This window comes from Saimiri boliviensis, chromosome 13 (genome assembly GCF_048565385.1).
Source record: "Saimiri boliviensis isolate mSaiBol1 chromosome 13, mSaiBol1.pri, whole genome shotgun sequence".
In the NCBI taxonomy this organism is placed as follows: Eukaryota; Metazoa; Chordata; class Mammalia; order Primates; family Cebidae; genus Saimiri; species Saimiri boliviensis.
The window spans coordinates 13,485,092-13,512,051 of NC_133461.1; the positions used below are offsets into that span (position 1 = coordinate 13,485,092).

The following is a 26,960-nucleotide window of genomic DNA, read 5'->3' on the forward strand; positions in this document are numbered from 1 at the left end:
ATGGCCTTGATAATCAGATGACATTTTTGAGTTTGGTGAAATGTATGACTGTAATTTTGTTTCACCTCTGCTGTTAAAACCCGAGAGAGAGAGAGAGAGAGAGAGAGAGAGAGAGAGAGAGAGGGAGAGAGTATGCTGTGGTTGATTGTTCAAATTCGGACTTGTAATATATATTACATATAATGGATTTTTATTTGTTATGAACAAAGATGCACCATAACATAAACAAGAGTTGTAAATAAGGATACATTTTTATAAAAACCACAGAAAAGGAGAGCAATTAATTTTTACCTCACAGGGCTATTGGAAGAATCTGGGTCATGAGCTGCTACAGTGCCAATGATATTTCCAACCTGCGTAGCTTCTGACACCTCCATAGGGTACAAAGGTGAAGAGAACACCGGGGGCTCATCCACATCTTCCACAATTATCTTCACGGTTGTCGTGTCACTGAATGGACCCAAGCTTAGAAATCGAGGGTCGGCATCTTTATTTGCAGCTTCTATCCGTAGCGTGTAACTTGTTTTGGCTTCAAAATCCAGCTCCTGTAAAGAAAGTCACTAGGAAAATTTAATTACCAGCTAAATAGCAAAGCAGAGCCTTTTCATTTGTAAATGTCAATAAGCATAGGAAGGACTCTGCCATGTAAATTCACCATCAACATTCGAAAATAATAAATAACAATGCCAATCGAAATTCTTGCTGCTTTCCTCGCTCACAAACAATGGTTAGTGCTTTTGAATCACTTCATCCACTCTTCTGTTATATGCCACATGAACAGACAGATTCAGGTCTTTGGAACACTATTTGAAAAAAAGACTGGTCAAATTTAATTTTTTTTTCCAACAGGGACTTTGAATGTAACATTCTTCAACCGTGTAATTTAACTGTACTACCCACGGTGCACTTTAAAAATGAAGAAAAACATTACTTTCCATTGAATTTCTCATTTAAAAGGTCAGTGATTTGGGGGACTGCATTAGGATTCTGAATTTTCAGGGTACTCAAAAAGGGGCTGCAGGGTCAAGTGTGCCATCCTGAGGTTGTTCAGTCTGCAAACATGGACAATTCTTCTCTATGAAGCACCTGTCACGTTTACCTTCACTATTCCCCCATCAAAATAGACTAGATCTCTCTTTATTTTAGAAGGTTAACAGTTATATCTTAGAATCTATAAGTTGTCTCTAGTTTTCCAAAAGGAGTTACGGGCTACAATTTTCCTAAAAATTAGTGACCAACTCAAACCTCATTGGAGCTAAAAAAGGTTGTAAAGAAAATTAAACTAGTTGTACTAGTAAAGCATCATCTTTGAAAAACAAAAATAAAATACGTAACATGCAGAAGTTGTTTGTGACAATAACATGCTTCTTTTTCTTCAATGGATAGAGAATCTAACAGCTTTTTATGACTTTCAATTTCAATCTCTCCATTGCAAAACTGTCCTCAAATCCTTTTTACATTTAATGATGTAAAGCAAAAAGATTTAAAAATAGTAAAGAACTTTGCAGAAATACTGCAAAATATAATACATACTTTACTTAGTTGTCAGTATTTAAAAATAAAGCATTATGAAATGTGAGCTAATGTGTAATACTGAGAATTGTAATTCAAATCCATTCACTATATGTTTGGGCATATGCGTGTGTACTTATGCAGGCATGCTTCTATTCCAATTTATCCCTCAAATGATGTGACAACTAAAATAAATGAAACAATATAGTTATATAAATGTAAAATAGGCTATATACACACATGCTGTACTGTATATCATATATTCCAAACTGTGTATAGTGCATATAGACTGTGCTACATACAATATAACACATATATATGTATATACATTACATATAAAAATATACGTATACACATTACATATGTATATATATGTTTGCACATAAATATTATATAAAGAGATCCCATGGCTTATCTCTGACTAAGAAAAAGAAGAAAAAAAAAATATATATATATATAAATCAATACACAAAATAGGCTTTCAATATCTGGACCAGAAAGTACTTACTTACAAAAATGCTTATTTAACATCTGTCTCAGCCACTAGATTTTTAAGCCCAGACAATTCTGTTCATCACTATTATTCTCAGTACCTAAAATGCTTTTGATACACAGGGAAGTCTCAATAAATTCTTGAGCCTCCACTTCTTGAATTAACACAACAACAAAAATTACAACACAGATATTCTGTGTACAAGAGGCTGAAAATTGAACTATACATCTGACTAAAAGAATCCTTGTAATCCCAGCACTTTGGGAGGCCAAGGCGGGTGGATCACAAGGTCAAGAGATCCAGCCCATCCTGGCCAACATGGTGAAACCCCGTCTCTACTAAAAATACAAAAATTAGTTGGGCATGGTGGCTCACAACTGTAGTCATAGCTACTTGGGAGGCTGAGGCAGGATAATTGCTTGAACCCAGGAGGCAGAGGTTGCAGTGAGCCAAGATCGCGCCATTGCACTCCAGCCTGGATAACAAGCAAAACTCCGTCTCAAAAAAAAAAAAAAAAAAAAAAAAAAAAGAAGAAGAATCCTGCAGGTCAAAGAAGTGAGAGATAAGGGAAGAAATACAGTTAGGTATATCATTTTTTCTTGGGCACAAAAACACTTTATAGAATTGCTCGAGAACAAAATTGTTTTAATTCTTATATGAGGTTTTATATAAAAATGTTGGGGCACATGGAAAATACTGCCATAACAACATTGTAGCAACAAACTCAGTAATATTTTTATGAGGCTAATTCTTTTTTTTTTTTTTTTTTTTAATCTCAGAGTTTGTCTTGTCCAGTGGTAGTCAAACAACGGTGAGAATCAGAACCTACCAGAGACCCTTCTAAAATACGTGTGGCCCCTTCCAAGGGATTTTGATTCAGCAGGTGCAGAAGGAGGCACAGGCATATATATTTTTAGAAGGCTTATTAGGTGATTCTGATGCAAATCTTCTCTTAAGAAACCTGACCTAGTCACTAAAATTTTCTTGAGCCTATATATAAATTCCAACCTTTATTTTGGGGAAACTTCTAAGCAGCATTCTCATTTACCTAAAAGCATTTACTGAGATGCCAAAATGTACTCATAAATAGTTTGGATAATAATCTCTGTTTGTTCTTATATTCTTTACAAAAATTACTTATGATGAGAAACTTTATGTCCAAATATGATGTGTCTATATGTAAAAAATTATGCTTAGAAATCCCATTTGCCAGCTCCTTTCAAATCAATGCAAAAACACAACCTTTAAGTTATCCATTCAGGTTTTCACATTAGCAAAAGGCATACCAAGTATTTCTGTATTCAAGTAAAAGTTTGTCTCCCTTACGAAAGAATAATTTAAAATTTACTGCAGAAATGAATGCAATTTTTATAGCAAGTTGTTTTTTTTTTAATGTGTCTAAAAGGCAGCAACATGAGGTATAGACATCTGGATGCTAAAAAGTCATGAAGAAACAGTGTATTATGCATGATGATTGGTTGCCTAAAAGCTATTATGAAAATAAAGCAATAAAAGAATTCATATGAAAGTCTATGAATCAAGATTACAGACAAAAGGAATTGCTTCACAGAATTATTTTCAGAACATATCAGAATATGCTGAGATTTAGTTTTCAAAGAGAAGTGTCATGACTAAGACTGTTAAGCATTTGAAGATGTTTTTGCAGTAAAATTTTAATTTCTATTTGATTTCTCCTTAATCTCTACATAAGTAATACAGTCCATAACTATTAGATTTATCTATTAATATTATACTCAAAAAATAACAATTGAGAAAAGACACCAAAGAAGGAAATATAAAATAATAAAAGCAATTTCTAAATAAATTATCTCAATATTTGAAAGTATATTGTATTAGTTCACTTTCTCACTGCTTATAAAGAAATACCATACCTGAGCTTGGGCAATTTACAAAAGATAGAGGTTTAATGGACTCAAAGTTCCATGTGGCTGGGAGGTATCACAACTATGGCAGAAGGTGAAAGGCACATCTCACTTGGTGGCAGACAAAAGAAGAGCTTGTGCAGGGAAACTCCCCTTTATAACACCATCAGCTCTCATGAGACTTATTCACTACCACATGAGCAGGATGGGGGAAAACCATCCCCATGATTCAATTATCTCCCACTGGTTCCTTCCCAGAACACATGGGAATCATGGGAGTTACAAGCCAAGATGAGATATGGGTGGGGACACAGCCAAACCATATCATACAAATAAGTGGATAATTACATAATAGGAAATTTAACCAAAACATTGTTCACATTATTGACCACACATCAAGGACAAAGTAAGATTAATAGGAACCTAGAATCAAATATGAAACAAACAGACAGAGGCTAGTGAATTCATAGTCATTCTTGGAATCTTAGTACATTACTTTTTTATATATCACGTGATATCTGTGTAAGAGGCGTTGAAATAAAGAAGCAGCTTTTTTGGTGTATTAGTTTCCAAACTACAAAAGTATATTGTCAAGGAAAATTAAATTAGGATTAAAAAGAATTCTGTGCAAGGCAAGAGTCTGCAAACAATTTTGTAAAGTATAAATATCAGTGAATATCAGTCTTTGCAGGGCATACATTCTCTGCCACATGAAAATGAATGAATACGATTGTTTACAAATAATAATTTTTTGATAGGTAACTCAGATTTCAAATTCTATATAGCTTTCATGTATCATAACACATTCTTCTTATTTTGAGTTTTTTCCAATCATTTAAAAATATAAAACCATCTTTAGCTCATGGGCTGGGCTAAAACAGGCAGGCCGTTGTTTGCCAATCTCTGATCTAAGAAGCCCAAAATGGTAAGGCTAACATTGAAGGCCTTCCATGATCAACATCCCACACACCATCTCTCTTTTAGTGTATAAATTATATATATATATATATATATATATATATATATATATATATATATATCACACCATCTCTCTTTTAGTGTATAAATATATATATATATATATAAATATATATATATATATATATATCTGTGTGTGTGTGTGTGTGTGTGTGTGTGTAGATATATATCACCTCCTGCTCCTTCTTAGATGTTTCAAAATTTTTATTTATTTCTTACATAACTTGGTCATTCCTCTCAATGAAATCTTTTAGAGACTATCGCCTTCTTTATAAGCTTTTCCATAATCCTCTCACCTGCATAATAAGGAAACTTCTTTATATTGAGAGCTAACTACAAAGAGTTTTACACATACATTTATAACATGCATTTTAAAATATGTAAGATTAGTGTTTGTTTCGCATTTCATATTTGTGTCCACCCCCCTGCACCCCACCACCAAAATTCTTACGTTCAAATCCTGACCCCCAAGGTGATGCTATTAGGAGGTAGGACCTGTGGGATGTAATTAGATTTTGAGTGTGGTTTCCTCAGGAATGGTAATTAGTGTCCTTATAAGTGAGACTTCAGAAACCTGCCTCACTCCTGCTGCCACATGAGGACACAGGATATGGCTGTGTATGAACCAGGAAGAGGGCCCTTGTCAGACACCAAATCTTGATTTTCGACTTCTCAGCCTCCAGAGCTGTGAGAAAAAATGTTTGCTGTTTAAACACCCGGCGTATGATATTTTTGTTATAGTATACCAAACAGACTAACACAATATTATTAATACACATGAAAACTATATAGCAAAGAGTTCTAGTGAAAGTCCAAAAAGTCTATGTTTAAGGGGCACAGATACTATGTGAACTCATGGTCATGTATGTCCATCATACTGTATGATGTTACCATGTATAAGCCCTTGCTGACTTCATCAACTTCATGAGGTTTTTGTAAATTATTTTGAAATAAATAGTACCTAGAACAGTGACCGACACAAAATATTCACTGTATAAATATTTGCTGCAGTTACTGTTATACTGCTATTAGAAGCACTATTTCCTGCTAGATTATAAGCAAATTGAAAATAAAGAATATGTGTTCCTCATCTCTGTTCTGCTCCGGCACCCAGGTTATTGTCTTTGGCAAATTCAGTTGATAACATTTATTGTTGGATTAAAAAACATGACCATCACAAATAATGGAGTCTCAAAGTTTTCCTTGCCTTTTTTTTTTTTTCAGCTCTTTCAACAGTAAAACAAGTTAATATTAAATTCATTTAATAAAATCATTGCACTGCATTTTTCTTCATTAATATAGCTTTACTTCTGGTCTATGGCCAAATATATACTTGTTAATCTCAATGACCTCCTTACAGATCTTATACCTTTAGCCAGTGATGTTGTTAATGTTTCAGGAATTGATCCAAGTTGAATCCTTCTAAAATTTTCCATTCCGTTTTCTTTAATGGTAGAATGACTCTCAGGGCTGGACAGTGTACATGTATGTATGTGTCTATATACCTAATGTCTTATGTTTAACGTTGGTTTTGTTCCAAAGTTCTATGATTGTCATCATTAGGAGTATTTCTTTCTCTGGAGATTGCAGCTATTTTTCGGATGAAAGTATATTTTGTAGCTTTCAGTATCTAAAGCTTTTCCCCACTTCTTGAACCAACAAATATAAATTTTTTTTTTCCTAAGAAAACGGGCTTAAATGAGACCATGCCTATGGAAAAACAACCCTCAGTTATAACGTTTCCCTTACAATAATTTTACTCTAGGTCACGTGCAGTGGCTCATATCTGTAATCACAACACTTTGTGAGGCTGAGGAGGGCAGATTCCAAGGTCAGGAGTTCAAGACCACACTGGCCCTCCTGGTGAAACCCCCTCTGACTAAAAATACAAAAATTAGCCAGTCATGGTGTCATATGCCTGTAATCCCAGCTGTTCTGGAGGCTGAGGCAGAAAAATTGCTTGAAGCCATGAGGCAGAGGTTGCAGTGAGCCAAGATCATGCCACTGCACTCTAGCCTGGGTGACGCTCCATCTCAAAAACAAATCAAAAAGAAAACAAACAAACAAACAACAACAACAACAAAAACAAGAATCCATCAAAAAAAAAAAAAAAAGAAAACAAACAAACAAAAAAACCAATTTACTGTAAATAAATATACTATCCAGAACCTTAAATCCGATCTACAACTTTGGATGAGGTACAAAAGCAGGAATAATTCTGTACATTTCATTACAATGATTTCCCAAGAACTTTTCAAAGCAAAACATATCCACTTTATCATGAATAACTGCATTCTGTGGTTTCTATTTTCTTATTTCCCTTATTTTCCCCAGGTCTTATGTTTCTTCTAGCTTGAGTAAATTTAGACAGGTTTCTTCCAAATTTTATGTCCCTGACTTCTCTTTAGAAAACTTGTCATTGTAAATATTTTCTCTGCCCTTTTAATATGTAAATCTTTTAAAAATCCTCTTGACATATTTATTACCAAGGAAAGTCTTCCTCAGGGGCCCCAAGGCCCTTGAAATTTTATCATCAAGGAAGACAGAATCAATACCTCCCAGTTTCTGTAGAAGGGTAAGAGCCTAACTTCAGTAGGAGTCTTGTTCCAAGTTGTAAAACTATACCCTGTCCTGATTGTATGAGAACATTTACTTTCCTATTGATTAAAGCCAATCATCAAACACAAATGGCCTATATGGTTCCCATCCTCCATCCTAGCTCATAAAAACTCTGCAGCCCTTTGCTTTAGCCAAGTTGACTTTGAAATGAGTCTGGTTTCTCTCTCCTGTTGCAACAGCCTTGAGTAAAGTCTTCCTTACCTGTTTAACTGTCCTGTGCAATTTTTGCTTTTTGCAGCAAGTGATTTGAGTAGGTAGATGAGGGTTCTATTTTGAAATTTTTGAGACTCTTGAAACTGCCAGATTTTAGCAAGAAGTTGTATTTTATAGGAGAGAAGATGAGAGAAAGATTAATATATAAACAATAAATACTATATTCTATCTAGGTGCACCCTATTGATTCATTCACAGAGGTCTATGGGTTATTGGGGAGAAGAGTTCTGGAGGTCTTGCCAGTCTAGTGTATTCTCTGTAGGGGGCTGACACTTTCTTATCTTTCTAACTGTACTAGACTTGGATCTAAACTTTGTTAATCTTATAAATCTACAATACATAATAAGTTTTTGAATAAAATACAGATTTAGAGATTTACAAAGAAAAAATACCTAAGGCCCAAAAACCTGAAAACAGTAAAGTAAGTGTAAGCAAATTTAGAATAAGCGAAAGAGATTGCTGGATGTCTCCATGTCCATTTCATACTTTTATGACAGTCATTATTATAATGATTTTAATTATACTTGAACACAGATATTAGGATAGTACATAAACAAATATCTGTACTTTGCAAATAGATTATTACCATAGATAAAAAGTGTCTGTGCTCCAAAGGTAGATTGAAACAAAAATATACTGAATAATTGCAGAAATGATTTGAGCCTAAAACCATAAATTATACAAATATATTAACAGAAATGAAATAATGATATAAATATTAGGAGTTACTATTTTCATCTTCTAGTAACACAAGTTTCCTCTGATTTCCCTAAGTACTTAATGCTTTATGTATAATGAGCCCTGATTATTCATAACACAGTAAGAAAAATGCAAGTGGCTCCCCTAACCTGCTGTCTCCATCTTGTCACAATATTTTATGTATCTATGACCACCAATAAAATGCATAACACATTTCAAATTCTCAGTTGAACTTATTGCAAAGAGATAGTACCCTATACTGCTAAACACAATTCTCACTAACAATACATATTTTTATACTCCTTACTAGGGGCAGGTTATTGTTCCAGGAGTTTTACAACATTAACTCATTAACTGCTTATTAATTCTCTCAACTTATAATCTAGATTTTGACAGATCTTTTAGACAGGTCTGGCAATGGCATCAAGAAGCATTTGCATTTCTTGCTCACAATCACAGAGGTAATAACTTGGTAGTGTGGTTGTAGCATCTGTGTTCCCACAAATTTATGTCTAAAAATCAGAATAAATTGGAAGCATGATGCAGATAATCTAAAACAAAAAGAACAGCAGGGAATGACAGTATGATGACAAAAGAAAAAAGCAGGATAAACCTTGTAAACCTGAGGTAGAATGCAAGCTGCCTATATTAGAGTGGTGAGACACATTTATTTGTATAAATCCAGTAGAACTGATGAACAGTTAATGGGTAAAATTAGCAAAGTTGCTGAATTCAAAGAAAGAGACACACTGAGGAATGTTATCATCAAAGTAACCGTAGCCATCACGTATTACTTTAAACTGAGCACAGAGTTTCTGGCTCTGTATCCAGATACTTATTCATAGTTAGCTAATGAGTGTCTTCCTCTCTCTCTTCTGTTCTCCTGTCTAGATCAGCTTTCGCCCCCACAGAAATGTTCCATTTTGACTTTTGCATTAATTAATTTCCTACTGCTACAGTAACAAATTACCAAAACCTTAGTGGCTTAAACAACAAATGTATTGCTTTACAGTTTGGGAGGACAGAGGTCTGAAATCAAGGTGTTAGCAGAGCTTCATTCTTTCTGGAGGATTCAAGGGAGAGTTGTTCCAGTGTCCAGAAGCTGGTGTATTCTTGGCTCCTCCATCTTCAAAGTGCATCCCTCCAAGCTTGGGCTCCGTTACTGTATTTCTTTTTTATAACACTGACTCATCCTGCTTTCCTCTTTAAAAAGCCTTACGATTATACTGCACCCAATTATGTGATCCAGGATAATGTTCCCATTAAGCTCCTTAACTTAATCACGTTTCCAAAATTCATTTTACCACATAAGGTAAAACATTCGCATATTCTGTGGATATCTTTGTGAGGAGGAGGCACTATTGTGTCTACCACAGCCTCCTACTGTGAACTTAGGTAGTCTGTTTTGATTTTATAAGCATAAAGTAGAAAACAAGCCTTGGAAATGACTGTACTTCTGCCCAACATCTAAAACCCTGTTCACCCTATAGCTCAGGCCAATTCCCTGATGACGCTGAGGTCAATATTTTCCAGCATGCACTCCAGCTCTGCCCAATGACTTCTAGAGGGGTCCATACACCGTCTGGGAAGCAGAATCCACATTATGACCTGGAGACAACTTGGCATATGTTTCCCTGGAAACCTTCATCAAACAGCGGCAAATCTTAACTGATCTTGATCAATAAAATGACTTTGTGAGATAGGCTAATAAAGGAGCAAGGATGATGATAGAAGTAGGCAGACCTGAGATTCAGTGTTGCCTTTGCCATTTCATGATGTATAACCTGAAGGTTAGTCTCTCTGGAGCAGAGCTGAAACTCAATGTATTTTTTCTACTTTCTCTGTGTCCACAATACTTTATTGCTTCTTTCTTCTCAGTGACGTTTTCCCCTTCACTACCTGAATCTAGGTTGTCCTGTATCTTGCTTGGGTCAATATAATGGGGCAGAAGTGATGACATGTCAACTCTGTCAAACAGTTTCAAAAGACCATACAACCTCTGTTCTTACCATTCTTGGAACAAGCCCAGGTTAGTCACAGGATGATGGGAGGCACAGGTCCAGGGTTCTTGTTTTCCCTGCAGACAGACAACCACTTCCATAGAGGTAGAGTTACCAAGCTGACCAGTAGCTGATACACGTGTGAGCCCACTTAAGACCAGCCTAAGAATACCCTACTGAGCCCAGACAAATTACTGACCACATAACCATGAGCTAAGGAAATTAAAGCGCCAGGCTTGGGGATGATTGAATAAGCAATACGGTAGTTGATGCAACCATGGACAGAAAGAGAATGAGAGTTGTTCACCAGCTTTTGTCAGGTGATGGCAGCATATCCAGATAAAATGAACCAAAATAAACTCGAAATGGCCAAATTTAACAGTGGGGGAGAAGTCAGATCTCGACATGTGAATTTCTTTGAACTCAGCAAGAGCTCTTGTTCCTTGACTATTCCATTTGTCTTATCTGTTATGTCCCATCATTACTGTCTACCATAGATGTCAGGCTCCGTGAATTCTCTCTTCTATTGATAATATATGCAATTCCTTCTATTCATCTAAATATAAAATTTTATTTATTAGACTTTTTGATAAGTTATTTTTAACCCCTCTTAAAATACCTTAATTCTGGAGGAATAAAATAGTTTGCCTTCTCTGAGTCTTTCTTTGCCATGCTAACTTAATTTTTCAGTTTCACCAAGAAATGTCTAAAGCTTTCTTTTCGTCATTTCATTTATGGATATTATCAATAGTTTCCTTAATTTTGATTGCCATATGTGTGCATATAACTCCTAAACCTAAGATTGCATTCTTGACCTTTTCCTTGAATTACAGACCTATATTCATGATGTTTTAGATATAGTTACCTGGCTATGACAGTGCATCAAACATAATGTTCCAAGCCATCCTAAGTATCTCCACCCCATTCTCAAAGACCAACACAAGTATTCAGCTGCTTACACAAATTAGAAACACTGGCTTTGTCTTTAAATTCTCCTTTTAACCTCCCTCATACAATCATTAAATTCTCCCCTGTCTATTTCTTAAATATTACTTTCTTGGAATCCTACACATTGAAATTGACCTAGGAATCAACATGCCATGGGAACAAAAAAAAAAAAAAAAAAAAAGGGGACAATTTTACATGATCTGTGACTTGTGCACAGCAAAATAAATTTTGTGATGGACTCACTGGAAACCATTTTTGATATACACATATTCTGAGAATATTGCTATAGCAACTATCAAAATTTAAAAAAAAATCAAACAAAAGCTGAAATACTCCTAAGTGAACAAAATCAACGAAGCTGAAATAATCCTAAGTGAACAAAGTCACTGCCTTTTGATAAGTCAAACATGTTGACGTGTAAATTAGTATCATTTTCTTCAAACAATGTTGATTTCTGATTTTTTTTTATAAAACTCTATGTACATCTCTACTCTTGACTACTTAAACACAGGTAAATTTACACCTTAATAAGCAAATAATAAGCCTATATGCACAAACACTTAATGATTAAAGCAATGTAAGTATATACTTACATACATAATAGCAATGATTAAATTAAGTGGAAAATATAATCTGAAGTTTAGAAGTTCACTAAATTATCTTGGCCTTTATAACCATAATAATCCATAATGTATGCCTTTTCATGATCAAATGAGAGCAATATTTTTGCTCAATTTTTAGAAATACGCTTCCTTGGAAGCAGGATTAATTGAATAAAATGTTTGAAAGTAGAAAATTTATGAGAGGAAGAAAAATAAATTGGAATTATCCTTGGTTTGATTTTCCCTCACCACACACACACAACATTTATGAAATACAAAATGAAATACATACTCGATTGTAGTAATTGGCCTTCAACATTACAAGTAATAGGTAAAAGACACATTTCAATACAAGATAGTAAACCCCAGAAAGTCCAAATTGGTGCAGCTGAGTTGAAGGCTGGAAGGACACGGTGCTAACTCTATCACAATGAATTACATGCAGGCAGCATTATTAATGCCTCCACATAATGCTCTATTATTTTGACTTAATTCAGCCTTTCATAGGGTGTAGATATGAGCATATTATGAAGCTAGCAGGGCAAAATTAGCCTTTAAAAACTTGAATGTCTTAATAGTGTGACAATGCGAGCCACCTAAGAAATCATTCACATGTCAGATACTAGATGCACAGTTATTTTTCACAGAAAATTAATTTTGAAAATGCTCATTTTTTTAACCATACAATAACTATAATAATGCATTTTATAGAAGAAAAATTCCATATTTAATCCAAACTGAGGACTTATATTGAAAACTGAGGTACATTAGAGGAAAGACTGCCATATATTAAATAAATTTTAAAAAAAACTAAAGTACCTAATTATAAGTTATGATAGCAAATCATAAGAAGAAATAATTCTAGATGAAATGAAAATAGTTTTCACTCAAGTGTGATAATCTTTATGTTTACACTTTGTAAATTTTGATGTACTATTTAACTGATTATAAAGATGATCACAGAAGCATTCACAAATGGTCAAGAAATAGCATTTGCATTGCTTTAACTGTTTAATATAAAAATTTCATCATCATTTTTACAATTAAACTATATAATCACGTTTATTCTTAAAGTCTAAAAGTGATACATCATAATAAAGCTCTATGTCATTATTTATAGCAATCTTTCACCTTGTGGATTCTGCACATTTGGTCATATTAATAAGCTTTTTCTGTATAAGATATTGGAACAGTAACAGAATAATCAAAGGTAATTTGTTACTATTCTCTATTTGTTCTTTTTCAAACATATCTTTTAAAAAGTACTGTTTTCCTTCTTTTCTTTTCTTACTCCTAAAATTATTCTATGCCAAGTATAGCACATTAAAATGTTGCAAAATACAATGATAATTTTCACAAACTGTAATGAATCTCATTATGCATATAATAGTACAAGGTTTATGAAAAGGATATGGACCAAAGTTTTATTGTAGTATAGAGTAAAGATAAAATAAATTCAGATGATTATCAAGCCTGGTCCTCAGGTAAAAAATAATCTAATTCCAATAGAAATTACTCTATCCAGATGGACATTGAAACTTCATTGTCCAAATGTGAAATAATATTTAGACATTCAGAACCATCAGAACAAATTCATTTATGGTTTTAACAAAAATCTTGTCAACATCCAAGCAATGTCTGGTTATAAATGTTTTCTTATGTGTAAAACAGACTGGAAAACCAAACAAAAAACTGTTCATTCCAGTGGACTGCCCATAACATTCTATTGTTTATCTCAGTAAAATTTTAAAAATATTCTAGAATAATGCATGGAGGCCAAATTTATTTAATTTTTTTCATAATTTCTGGGTTTTATTCTTCTGACTCAGATTCAAAAATCCATTCTAAATTTCACAGGTAATGCCACTACTTGCTGGTACACGAAGAATACTGAAATTAGGCGACTCATATATTGTTTTGCAGACTCCCCTTGCTGTGAAAGGTCCCTGGAAAAGTTTCACCTAGGATATAATGTAGTCTCCATGTTTATTGAAATCTTGGCAAGTAGAATTGAAAATAAAAATCCTGTCCTGTTAGGGCCACGAACAGTAAACTGTTAGTTCAGACTGAGAAAATCTTAAGAACAAGACTTCCTTGATTTTGGGAAAACAAATCCAAATAAACTCTAGTTACAAAATGGTAAGCAAAGATTCTCTTCCGAAATTGAGTATAGATATTGTTCGCCTCATGATGGAAAGACACTTTGATTTGGGGGTAAGGCTGCCTTTGTTAGGCCAGCAGACCACTTTCTTTTAAGATGGAAGATTTAGAGTTGTGAATGAGAGTGCTGGGTATTCCTTACACAGGTCCTCATAGGGTGCTCTTCCATGGTTAGATGAAGCTCAGAAACTCACACCAATGTTCTCATGAAGTACATATAGTGAAAGTATTAATTTTTAACTTGTTTCATAGCTCTCATTCATGAAAGTTCTCAATTTGATAAAATTTAATAAATTATTTTAGAAATTCTAAGTATATAATATCATTCTATAATAATTATTTCACTGCTTTCTTTCAATTGTTGGTATTATTCTATCTTATTCTCTTAGCGTTATGGTAGATTCTTTTAAGACTGGTTGGAATAATAAAAATACATGTTTTTGATTTTTAAACAGCGATTGTTTAAAAAGATGTATTTAAAAATGGAGAAGCTAGAAGAAGGCTGGGAGCTGGGGATGGTGGACATTCAAATAACTTAGGAGTGAAGCAATGATCACTAAGCGTAGGATAATATCAAAGCGGAGGAACCAGCCAAGAGTTATCATGGCAGAAAGAGAGAAAAAAAAAAAAAAAAAAAAGAAAAGAAAAGAAAAAAAGAAACTTAAAATGATTTCAAGTCTAAGAAAGAAGAAGAAAATGACAAAGAAAGAGAGAAAGGAAGAAAGAAAATAGAGGAAAAAAGAGAAAGAGAAAAAGAAAAAAGAAAGAGGGAGAGAAAGAGAAAGAAAAGAAAGAGAGGGAGGAGGAGGAGAGGGAGGGAGGAAGGGAGGGAGGGAGAAAGGGAGAGAATGTATTTGTAATCAGGAAAGTAATAACATTTTAAATAAATACTGATATTTATTATAATACAGTCCTTTGAAAAGAAGTGAAAGGCTTGAAATGAATTAAAGTTATCACAGACACTTTCACGAATAAATGTTCAAGAGAAATAAGCAGATATTTTAATTTTCTACTCATTTTTTTACTGCACCTAAAATGCCTTACAATATGTATTCCTTGTAATCCATTCTATTTGCAAAGGACCGTACACATATGTTCTTATTTATCAATAGCGGTTTTTGTGAAGGAGCATTAGGAGCCCTCTCATTTACATTTCCTCATCTTGTTCCCACATTCCCTTCTTCATTATTCTCCATTGAAATTGCCCCAGTTCTTCTTTCTGCATTTAACAGGTTATCTCATCAGTGAGATCAACTGTTTTCCTCGGGTAGACAAGGGAAAGCCACACAGAGGTCACCACCTGTACCCGAGAAAAACAGTTTTATGCATCCACTATTCAATTTCTTCCCCAGGGTATGTCCAAATCCTTGAAAGCCCTGGTAGGACTGACCAGTTGGCTGACAGATGGGGTCTGAGTTCTCTTGGACACTTCTACAAAGCCTTGGATATTTATTCAATCCTTGTGGCCACAGCTAAGTCTATGAAAAAAATCACAGTATTTTTGAAACTGGGACATCTACATTCCGTGATTAGACTAGTTCCCATGACTGAAGGGACACACACACACACACACACATACACCCTTCCTTGAAAAAAAAATACAAAAAAAAAAATACACACACACACACACACACACACACACACACACACACACACACACATCTTGTTGGTACAGGGCCTGTGCTGCTTCTGTTTACTATTTAGTTTGAAGACAAAATATGAGTGATTTTTTAGACTCAAAAGCTGAGTTATGGTACAGGGTAGAAAGCAGAGCACAGGGTAGTCAACAGGCAGGAGGTTTGAAGAACTGGAAAAAACTGCATTGCTTTTCAGGAATCACAAGTAGTTTAGTGACTATTCTAGATTGTTGAGTGGAACTGAGGAATAGTAAAATATGTACCTGCAAATATGAGTCTGAAGCACCGTAGGTTTTTTTTTTTTAATTTTAGCCCTTTCAAACAGCAAAGTTTCAGATATCTCGTCTTAATACACATGTATCCTATTATTGTGAGTTAATGATCATAAAAATTTTACAGTTCATACTGCTGAGGTTCATGCCTTCTGTTGTTATGCATTATTATTTTCTAATGGTTCTATCTCAGAGTGGTATTCTCCATATTAAGATAAAACTTAAAAATCAGATCTATTTTGCACATTAGAAAACTGAAAGCAAGTTTAAGGGATCTCAATTCTCAGCATCCAATAGTTCTTTGCAGTTCATAGAAAGAGTCAGAATATGAGCAATGTTTGAGGATAACAAGACAAACCCTGGATTATTCTGGAACCGAGTACAGGGTGAGAAGCATAGAAGCTACACATAAACTGTGAATTACGTATTTCAATGAATTAATGAAATAATTGCTGAGAATGAGAAAGTCATGAATTAATGGTAATTTTTCATCTAAAAACTAGATGAATATACAATTGACCCCTGAAAAACGTAGGAGTTAGGAGAACCAGCCCCGACACAGCCAGAAATGTTTGTATAACTGTGGATGGCTCAAAACTTTAACTATTAATATCCTACTGTTGAGTAGGATAACTGATAACACAATTAGTCTATTAACACATAAATAGACATTATCTTCATATATTTTAGGGACTCATTACATAACTACTTTTTGTCAAATTTTTCAAGATCTCTAGGCTACATAAGTCATTGGTCAATATTCTCAAATTGTCACAAATTTCCCAAATGTAATATATTTATGGAAAAATTCCATCTATAAATGGACTCACTCAGTTAAAACCTATGTTGTTTAAGAATCGACTGTATAACACTATGAACAATTTTTGCAAGTAAAAACAAAATCTTTATAACTAGTAAGCTTAAACTGCCATAAAACGCAAAGGTATCATTCCCACTATTTTTAGTCAACTCTTACAGGAATTATTTATTTACATTTGTTTATTCCAATACAGATGAGAAAGTAGGATTCTTTGGACACTGGAACATATTAACAGATAATGAAAAACTGCAATATTTTTAAAAATTAGTTTGGAGATGGCAGGAGCTTTGGAAATAAAAATTAAGCTCATGTATACGAGTTAATTTCCCCACTATCTAGTATCTACTCAGAACCACATGAGGAAGAAAAGGAGTAGGAAGAAAGTAAGAAGTAATGCTTGCTAAGCCTAAAGATTTTTAGCATGGAGAAAACTGAGATTTTGTTTTCATTTATTTCCATGTTGATATTCTCTGTACTGCATAATAGCACCAGTTATTTTTATACAAATTTTATCTATTTCAAACAGCAAAGTTTCAGATATCTTGTCTCAACACACATGCATCCTATCATGATGAATTAATGAACATAAAAATTGCAGACCATACTGGTTAGGTTCCTGGCATTTGCTGCTATACATTATTTTAGTTTTAGAATTGAATGGTTCTGCCTCAATATGGTATATATATTTTCCACGTTAAGATAAAACTTAAAAATCAGATCTCTTTTGTAAGTCAGAAAACTGAAAGCAAGTTTGTGCAACGCCCTTTAAAAGTAATAAACCATGACTAACTTCTTAGTCTAAATTATTGTTCTTACAAATAGTGTGTTTCGGCTCAAAATGACATAGGAAATCGTGCTGGCATTCAACATCTGAACTGTCTAGTGTTGTATTTAAAATCTCTGGATTTAAACTAAATGTAATTTTTTTGACCTTTGATAGCTAGTCATTTTGGTTCTCCATAGTAATACAGGATGAACAAGAATTGTTTTGTTAAATATTAAAATTTATATTGACTATTTATGGCACAGAAGTAATATTATTAAATTTTTCAACACTCTTGTATCTTAAGATTCTTCTGGACATTGTGTGTATGCTTAATTATTCCTAAATAAACTTTGATGTTATCAAAGAAAACAGATAATTAGATAAGAATTTATGTATTAGAAGCCATTTAAGAAAATAAAATTTATTTTTAGTTGCTAACAATCTCAACTAAAAATAATGGTGTTTTGATCTCAGATTTAGTGAAAGAAATTGTTAAAATATTTAGCTAACTTCTCATATAGTGGCTGATGAATAAATATTTAATAATAACCAATTATTGACTTTCATTAGGTGCAAAGCATCATTCAGATTGATGGGCAAAAGTAAGGAATCTGTAATATCAAAACCAAAAATTCTATTAATCTGAATGCTTAAAAATTTGAAATGGTTTTTAATCTTAATTTATTAAATAGAGGATTATGTTTTTTAATACCTAAGAGAATTTCAGCAATACACAAAATTTGAGCCCATTGAATAACATCTGTGACTTATTTCTGCATTTGTAAAAGAATATTCATCTCTAATAATAGTCAAAGTAGACTATAAAGTGATTTTAATGAGACATATCAATTTGGCCTTTGAATAACTCTTGTATATATTTAACAACATTTTAATTATAACAATAATTAGTGAATATTATTGAAAAATCAGTCTAGAAATGATACTATCAATATTTTAACATTTTTCTTGTAATCTTTTATTCTGTATAAACATAACTTTCATAAAATGTGAAAGACTTTGTAAAAGTTTGGATATTAACTTTTAATAATTTTTAAATAAAAATTTTCCATATTCATTTGCAAAAACAACATCACAACATTACTTCAATGATGGCCAAAATTTCCATCATTGATATGACAGTATCACAAATTATTTACCATCTATTTCATTGTTCAATATTTTATGTTTCTATATTTTCAGTGTCCTAATAGTCATTTCATGAGATTGTTGAGAAAATAAAATAAAGCCTTTAAATTGCTCAAAAAAAATCCTGACAGATATTAACTGTTACCTATAAGAATAATAACAATTATTTTTGTGGTTTTATATTATTGTAAGTTAGAATCAAATTTCAACTTACAATTTTTTCATGGGTTTTATGCTTTTAAATGACATAATATTTAATCTGGGTTTTGTATGTTTTCTTTCCTAACAATTTTCCAAACTTTCTAGAAATTAGGGACTAAGAGTTTTATATTTCCTTCAGTAAATTAAGTATGTTGTATCAAATTTGGAATTTTCAAAAATCATGCTATCTTCATTATAATATATAAAATACAGATATTTATTGAATAAAAATAGTTTCAGTTTGCATTAAAATTTCTTGAATGTGAACAGATAGATTTCAGATGACTCTTTGATATCTTTGAGCATCAGTGTACCTTACTAAATTATTTTATTTTAGACAACAAAACATTTTACCAACAGTTGGCCTATCCTAGTCATTAAACCTTTTGTACACAGACTGTCATCAGCTGAGCTAAAACAGCAGCTTTCCAGTGGAAATAACTGCAGAAATGTTTTTTCTCATTGGCCCGAAATCAAACATATGTTTTCCTAAACAACTAAAATACAACTTTTTTATTGATATGTGCTAATTATTGAAAGCATTAATTACAAAGTTATACATCAGATTTTCATACTGACAAAAAATTTCATATCTTAGGGGTCAAGATGTTAATATATTTTGAATGTTTCAAATAGCTGATAAGACTACATTCTGAAATAATAGCTTTGAGTCATTATTTTTGATTAAATGTTTGTCAAAATCATATCTCTATATTGAAAAGAGAGTAGTTTATTTTCACCCATAACCATGTTCAGAGCTAATTTAAATACATTATGGAAAATAATCTTTAGTTTCAGCTATACTGACTTTCAACCTCTTTTGAACTCTCTCCATAGAAATTATGACAGGTTTTACAACTTTTCATGCTCTTCTTGTATGAAATATTCAAGTCTTCCAATTAGTTTTTTAAAAGGCAATAATTGGTATTATAGAAAGTCTTCAACATTTTGGTTTCTACTTCAAATTATATTATTTCCATTTATGGAGAAAATAATAGTGTCCATTGTTTGCATACACAGGCTTTTGGTTGATTTTAGGGTTTCATTAGTGGAATAGTCAAGGCAGAAACATATTCATCTCTCCAAACAGGTCTTTAAAACAGCACATTTGCCAGTGTGCTTTATTTTTATAGTGTTGTAGATAATGGTTGTGAGTTTCTTAAAGGATAGAATTTATGAGTGTTATTACAAATGTAACTCAGGGTTCCCTAAGATTCTGAAACCTAAAAATAAATGCATAGCTTATCTTACTAAATTTAAAACAGTAATGGTCCCATATGGCCATTCGGTTTGTCTAGTACATTCTCCCATAAAACAGATAGGACTTCTCAGTATCTGTGATAAAGGATAAAGAAAGAAAACATTACCTTCTGTATAGTAATGATTCCTTCCTGTGTCTCTTTGTCAACAGAGATCTTAAAAATGCCCAGTCCATCACCATCCACAATTTTGTACTCCATTTCAGCATTAGCTCCAATGTCTGCATCGGCAGCTTTAATTCTGGCAACAACTGAGGCTACAGGCAATGATTCCGGGACATTATATTGGTAAGACCCTGTGAAATTCAAAACAAGAAATGAACACATTACACCAAGCTAACCAATAAAAAGTTATACTACTGGGTTATTTGGGCATCATCTTAGCTTAATTTATTTTTATTTTTTAATAAAAACTATACTACAGTAATGGGAAACAAAAGACAAATTTCCAGTTCTTTAGACTGATTTTTAAAACACTGAATGTTTGTACAAGAAAGATGTGGGGAGCTGCTAAAAGAACACTCAGTGTGAATGAACTGGCTTAAAAAAGTGTGAAGTGAAAAGATGAAAATATTTATTACTCTTTTCTGATTTTCAAAAATAAAGCAGTATTTTAGTGCAAAGAATGAATAAAACATATTTGAATATTATTAACTGGCAACAACCTTATAATTTACAAAATATAAAAAAAGTCTTAGAAAAAAGACTAATACATAAACACAATTAATAATTGTCTGGTATTCACGATGTGGATGAAGGAAAAAAATCTTACTACATTTGAGATAGTAGTAATGCAAATATATGATGGCTTCTACTTCTGCTCAATACTATTACAATCCATATTGCTGAACATCAAAATCATGTCTCTAACAAAATGCAAATTTGGAAGAATGAAGTAAGATAATTCTTTGCTTTAGAAATATTTGAAATAAATTATAGCTGTGTTTTATGACTTTCAGGGAAAGTTATCACACTTGTATCCCTTAAGAAAACAACTTACTTCGAGGAAAGCGAGGTGGGTTATCGTTGACATCAGTTAGGGTCACAGTGACTGATGTAGTTCCTGACAGTCCTCCGTTTTGACCAACCATATCTTTTGCCTGAATAACAAGCAAATACTGGTCTTTAGCCTCTCTATCCATGTTTGGAAGGGCAGTCTTGATGACTCCTGTAAAATTTCAAATCCCAGTAAAATGCATCATGAATCACTGCATTTACACTAACAAAGAATACTGATACAAGTAGCAGATCATTCTTGAGTTGTTGCTTTCTGTAGTTTTGTTTACTTTAAATTATTTTACTATGCATTAAAGATCAAAGAAATACGATAGTTTTACACAATGTTACAAAACAGAGAAAACATTATTAACTTGATTTTCTCAATACTGGATAAAAAGGATTATCTTTAGGTTTCAAGGGAAAGTGGTCAATGAAACAACAGTTTATAAATAAATAAAATGGCCTTTTACCTAGAATAATGGACAGTCACCTGTGCCAGTGCACAGCAATGAACTTGTCTTCTTCTTCCATCTCAACAACTTATAAAAATGTATAACCACCTATTATCAGTTTTCAAGTTAAATAGTATTTCCACTATCATTAGCAACAATATTTTTGTTTAAATCTGAGCACACAAGCTCTCAAACACAAACACACACATATATCAGCAACAGATCCATATTTTAAGCATATAAATTACACTTACTTGAGTAGTCCAGGTTGCTTATATTTTTAACTTATTCATTTATTCTAATACATTAACTGCAGTTAGATGTTACTGTCACAGCAATCCAGGCTGACTTTAAGTAACACTTTCAATGAATCCTTACGTCTGTCTACACACTTTAAAATTGATCTTTGAAATATTATAATAAAAATGAAAAAAATCACATACAAATTAGGTCCAGGTTATAAGCATCTAATATACAGATATTCTTCTTAGAGCCAAAATGATTTTATAGATTTTTCATGTTTGTTTTTCAAAATTTCTATAAACTCTAGTTTAAAACAAAGCAAATATCGACTTCCCTAATACTGTCATCAAACATAAACAAACTTGGTCTGAGAGTTCTGTAACATAAATATCTCCATCTTTTCTTTTCTGGTTTTTCTGTTTGTTATTATTTGCTATTATTCCTAAAACTCATTTTTCAAAGATTGAGCATTGCTTATTTTGAATATGACCAAAATGTATTTCATTTTTATGGAAAAGTATTAATGAGTTATTTTTAGTTAAGTCCCACTTATTTTTATGTTTTAAAAAATTCTATTCATCTCTGATTTTTCCTTCTAATATCGATATGTGTGTTATCTTTGTTCATTTATTGTGATGGAGAGCAGTCTATAACCACTTAACTAATCCACAAAGGAAACACTGTAGCCTCATCTCATGGGTTTGCTTAGTGGAATTATTTCTGAAAGGAAATAAAACATTGTAAAGATAGAAGTACTGGTAGTCAAAGTTTCTCACTTATTTTTCACACATCTAATTGTCTCTTTATAAGTGAGCCTATAAATAACACATTTCCAAGGCAGAAATCATCACAAAGTTTGCAAATCAATGCAGGTAGGAAAGGTAATTTCCAAATGCCTCAACTATTGAACATATTTTTGACAAGAATAACATAATTGGGAAAAGTTGATTTGAAATAAGAACACTCACTAATAATAGATTTCTACTTGTATGGCATTTGCTAGCTTTTACTTTTAAGTAAAAACTGTCTAAATTTGGAAAAGTATTCTCATACATTGGATTTCATTTGTGTTTTGTCATGTATTATATAATTGTGTATATGAATACACATGCAGAGAGAAAATTGTTACCACCATATGATCGAACTAGTAAAGTCTAGTCTTGACCAATTGGATACATATAACTCTGTGAGATTTTCATGCATGATAACAATATTACATAAGTTTAATATTCGATAATTTTATGTCACTCAGACTTAGCAAAAAAAAAAAAAAATTCTATCTATGGGTTCTTTGGAAAAGACACTGGCTCCTATTTTAGGTTTTGTGAATCAGAATTTTTCTTTTTTTTTTTTTTTTTTTTTTTTTGAGACGGAGTTTCACTCTTGTTACCCAGGCTGGAGTTCAATGGCGCGATCTCGGCTCACCACAACCTCCGCCTCCCGGGCTCAGGCAATTCTCCTGCCTCAGCCTCCTAAGTAGCTGGGATTACAGGCACGCGCCACCACGCCCAGTTTTTTTTTTTTTTTTTTTTTTGTATTTTTAGTAGAGACGGGGTTTCACATGTTGACCAGGATGGTCTCGATCTCTTGACCTCGTGATCCACCCGCCTCAGCCTCCCAAAGTGCTGGGTTACAGGCTTGAGCCACCGTGCCCCGCCTGAATCAGAATTTTTCTATGGCTATAACATCTGACACCATAACTCAGAACTTTTCATTTATTTATTATCCATGTTCACAAAAAGCATTGTGCATGTAAAACATAAACTTATATTGCTATTGTTCAAAAACTGCTTCTAAGTATAGGAAAAAAATTCTGATAATCTAATATCCTATCATTCTCAAATGATTTTTTTAAAGCATATTCTGCTACTATGGAATCTCCTTAAAAATTTGGTATATGTACTCCACGTAACAGACAAGAGCCATTTCTGAAATGTATCACATTTTAGGGAAGCAATGGAGCATAGGTTCTGCATATTCAAGCTTTAAATTACCCTCAAGAATCTAGGCAACCACGTGAACCCAAATATTAATAACAGAGGCTGGGGATATTCACACCGTGAGGGCTCAATCCTTTAGGATTTTCCACACTAAAACTAAATCAACATTTTTGGATATCACTTCGACTGGACTACCATTCCAAGGGGAATCTCAATATTGCAGAACCACCTTTCTCAGGAATCTTGTTAACTGAGGAAGTAACAAGTTTACTTCTCTCAGTAACCAGGACCTGGGTCATCGGCACTTCCAACTCCCAAACCCTTTATGCTCCCCTCTCTTCATTACAGCCTTTATTGTCTATAACTACTCTACGAATTCTAAAACCATACAATTAGACATTAAAGATATTGGTTTCCTTACAGCTTGTATTTACTTAATATATATCAAGAGGTAAGTGATACCAAACAAGCAAGGCCCCTAATTGGGGCTTAGCCTGGGAGGGTCTCTGCTTTGCCCAAGAAGGAACTCAAGGGCAATCCTGTGGTTTTGAATAACAAGTTTTATTAAATGGGACTGCTCTTTGTGGAGCAGTGCTAACTAACAGGCAGTATGCCCAGACTCTGCAATCTATGGTTTCTTGGCAAATGTATTTATACTTACGTAAACTCAATTTCAATCACATGCAAATTAAGGGGTGGGTCGATGAAAATTGAGGGGAAGATTATTTAGAAATTTCTAGGGAAGGGGGCAGTAACTTCTGGGTCATTGCAATGGAAAGAAGTAGTAACTTCTGAGTTGTTGCCCTGTTAATTATTAACTGTCATGGCACTGAGGGGAGTGTCTTATGCCAGTGAGGGCAGCTAGGGATCGCTTTTGTCAACATCTGCTTGTTCCTGCCATTTTCTCTACTTCATCCTGTCTGGAATAGATCCTGTTTTAGTAAGCAAGATTTTGACCAGAAAATAAGTCCTGCTGGTCTCCTACCTCATAAGGACCAAGAATCAACTAAAGCCATTTGGTATGGCCATCACCAAAATGGAGCAGCCAGTGAAGGGAGCACCACTGAGACATGAGCAGGAGAATCATGCACCAGCATAAAGTCATTTAAAATACATGTAGTGGCTGTTTGCTTTACCTTTAACAGAACTAATTGGATAACATGTTAGCCTTCTTGGTAACTCCTTTAGAGATAATTATTTTTGTGTGATTATTTCCCAGTGAATGAGAATAATAGATATAACTGGTAATGAACTGAATACGTATTCATGTACTCAGTTTCTGTCAATATGTATTCTGAGTATTTAAAATATCTCAGTGATGCTTCTTACCAAGATTACCTTATTCTGTTTTTCATTATATAAATGAGGGTTCTGTTACATGGAATTTAGAAATAAAGTACATATTCAGGAAAATATGTCCAATATAATGTTTTGCTAGTGAAGACACAATTGAATATTTTCATGCAATATAATCAGCTATTATGCGATAGGTGAGAGTACTCCCCCATGCACATTCTGACTGGATAACAATGATCACTTTTGTAAATTTATTCTGAGTCCTAACTGCCACCTTCTTTCCTGGGGAGGGCTCCTGTCGGAGTAATTCACCAATTGCAATAAACCCAACTCATTCTGTAATGTAAAATATTGATAAATATTGAAATTAAAAAGGAGAAAACTCAAAACCTATAATATACAAAGTTCATTAAAAGTAAATTAGAAATAGAATGGAAAATGGGATGTACAGACATTCTTAGGTGTGTGTATCTTTGAGACTTGAATTGCACTGTGAAAATAAATATACCAGTTTAGATTTTTAAAATATTATGAGTGCAATACATTGTGAAGTCTTATATTACATATATGTAGAACTACAGAGATGAATATACATTGGGGTCAAGAAACACCCTTTGATGCAAATGTAGACAGTGAGGCATGAGGAAACGCATCCTGAACAAAGCAGTTTCAACTCAAAAAAATAGGATGCTTGAAAGTTGAATTTCAAAGGAACTTAGAAACTGAAATGAGCACAATATTTCAGGCTTGCCTTCTGTTTTTAAAAATATCCTTTGATGATAATAGTTTAAATACTAGAATATAAATTATAAATGAATTTCATATAATAGGCAATAAAATCAAGTATGGTACTCTTATTACTGATATTTATCAGCAGTAAATCAAATATGAGGGAATGCACAGCCCTGGCTATGCAAAAGCTATGTTACTAATTAAATGAGAAAACTCTTGGGGGAAAAATATTTATAAAACTAAAATCATGAAAGTTTGTGAATGCCCGTTTTCTTTTACACATAAGATAAAAATCTGCTAATGAGTTTCTATTTCTTTCTAAATTTTGTCCCTAAGCTCTGTATTATTTTGCTTGTGTATCTGTAGTATAGATATAGGAAAGCTATAAAAAGAGGGAGAAGAGCCAACAACAGTGAAATGGTAAAGGTGGAAGCTACTGGAGTATCAAAGAATTCCAGTGCTGACAGCAAATAAAGAGTCATTGAGGAAGGGACTCTTCTTGAAATTTGTGGGGGATGTCCTCAGCAAGCCTTCAAGAGGCAGCACCCTTGCACAGCATGAGAACCAGACGTGTGCAACGACTGTAGTTGGAAGGGTCGTATGTTAAAACAATACCACACACAAAAAATTACAATGTAATAGGTATGCATGTAACATAATGTCGCCACCATATAGCCATACTTCTTATGTCTAAAAGAGAACTCCTAAATGACAAATGATGTTTAACATTCAATCCATTTTCCAAGGCTTGCTTCATGGCCAGGTGACCTGTGCAGTCATACTGACCCCATACTTAGTTAAAAGCTCTGCTGATGATGTCTTTAAATCCTTAATCATTTAAGAACAAAGGGCCTGCATGTTCTTTTTAAGCTGTGAATTAGGTAGCCAGTGCTGCCATATATCAAATAGAACCAAAAAAGGTATCTATTTGCTTGCAGGTTGAAAAATAAATAAATACACCTTAGAGATCATCCGGAGTACATTTGATGGAATAAATGTAATGTCTATAATCTCCTGGTAAGTTTATGGACGTTATGAAGATAGGTGATGAGAAGTTCCAAGGGAATGTTGTTTTATCTTGTTTCTGATG

The 26,960-nt window shown here is 33.3% G+C and overlaps 1 protein-coding gene across 3 annotated transcripts in view; it reads right to left on the reverse strand.

The window, feature by feature from the left end:
- Positions 1-26,960, reverse strand: part of CDH7 (cadherin 7) — a 132,041-nt gene that overhangs the window by 38,403 nt on the left and 66,678 nt on the right. For all 3 annotated transcript variants that reach the window (XM_074383282.1, XM_039463772.2, XM_074383281.1), the window contains exons 5-7: positions 21,209-21,376; positions 20,317-20,504; positions 292-545 (exon numbers count right to left, since the gene is read on the reverse strand). In XM_074383282.1, the coding sequence (XP_074239383.1) occupies positions 292-545; positions 20,317-20,504; positions 21,209-21,376 (610 nt within the window). The remainder of the gene's footprint in view (positions 1-291; positions 546-20,316; positions 20,505-21,208; positions 21,377-26,960) is intronic.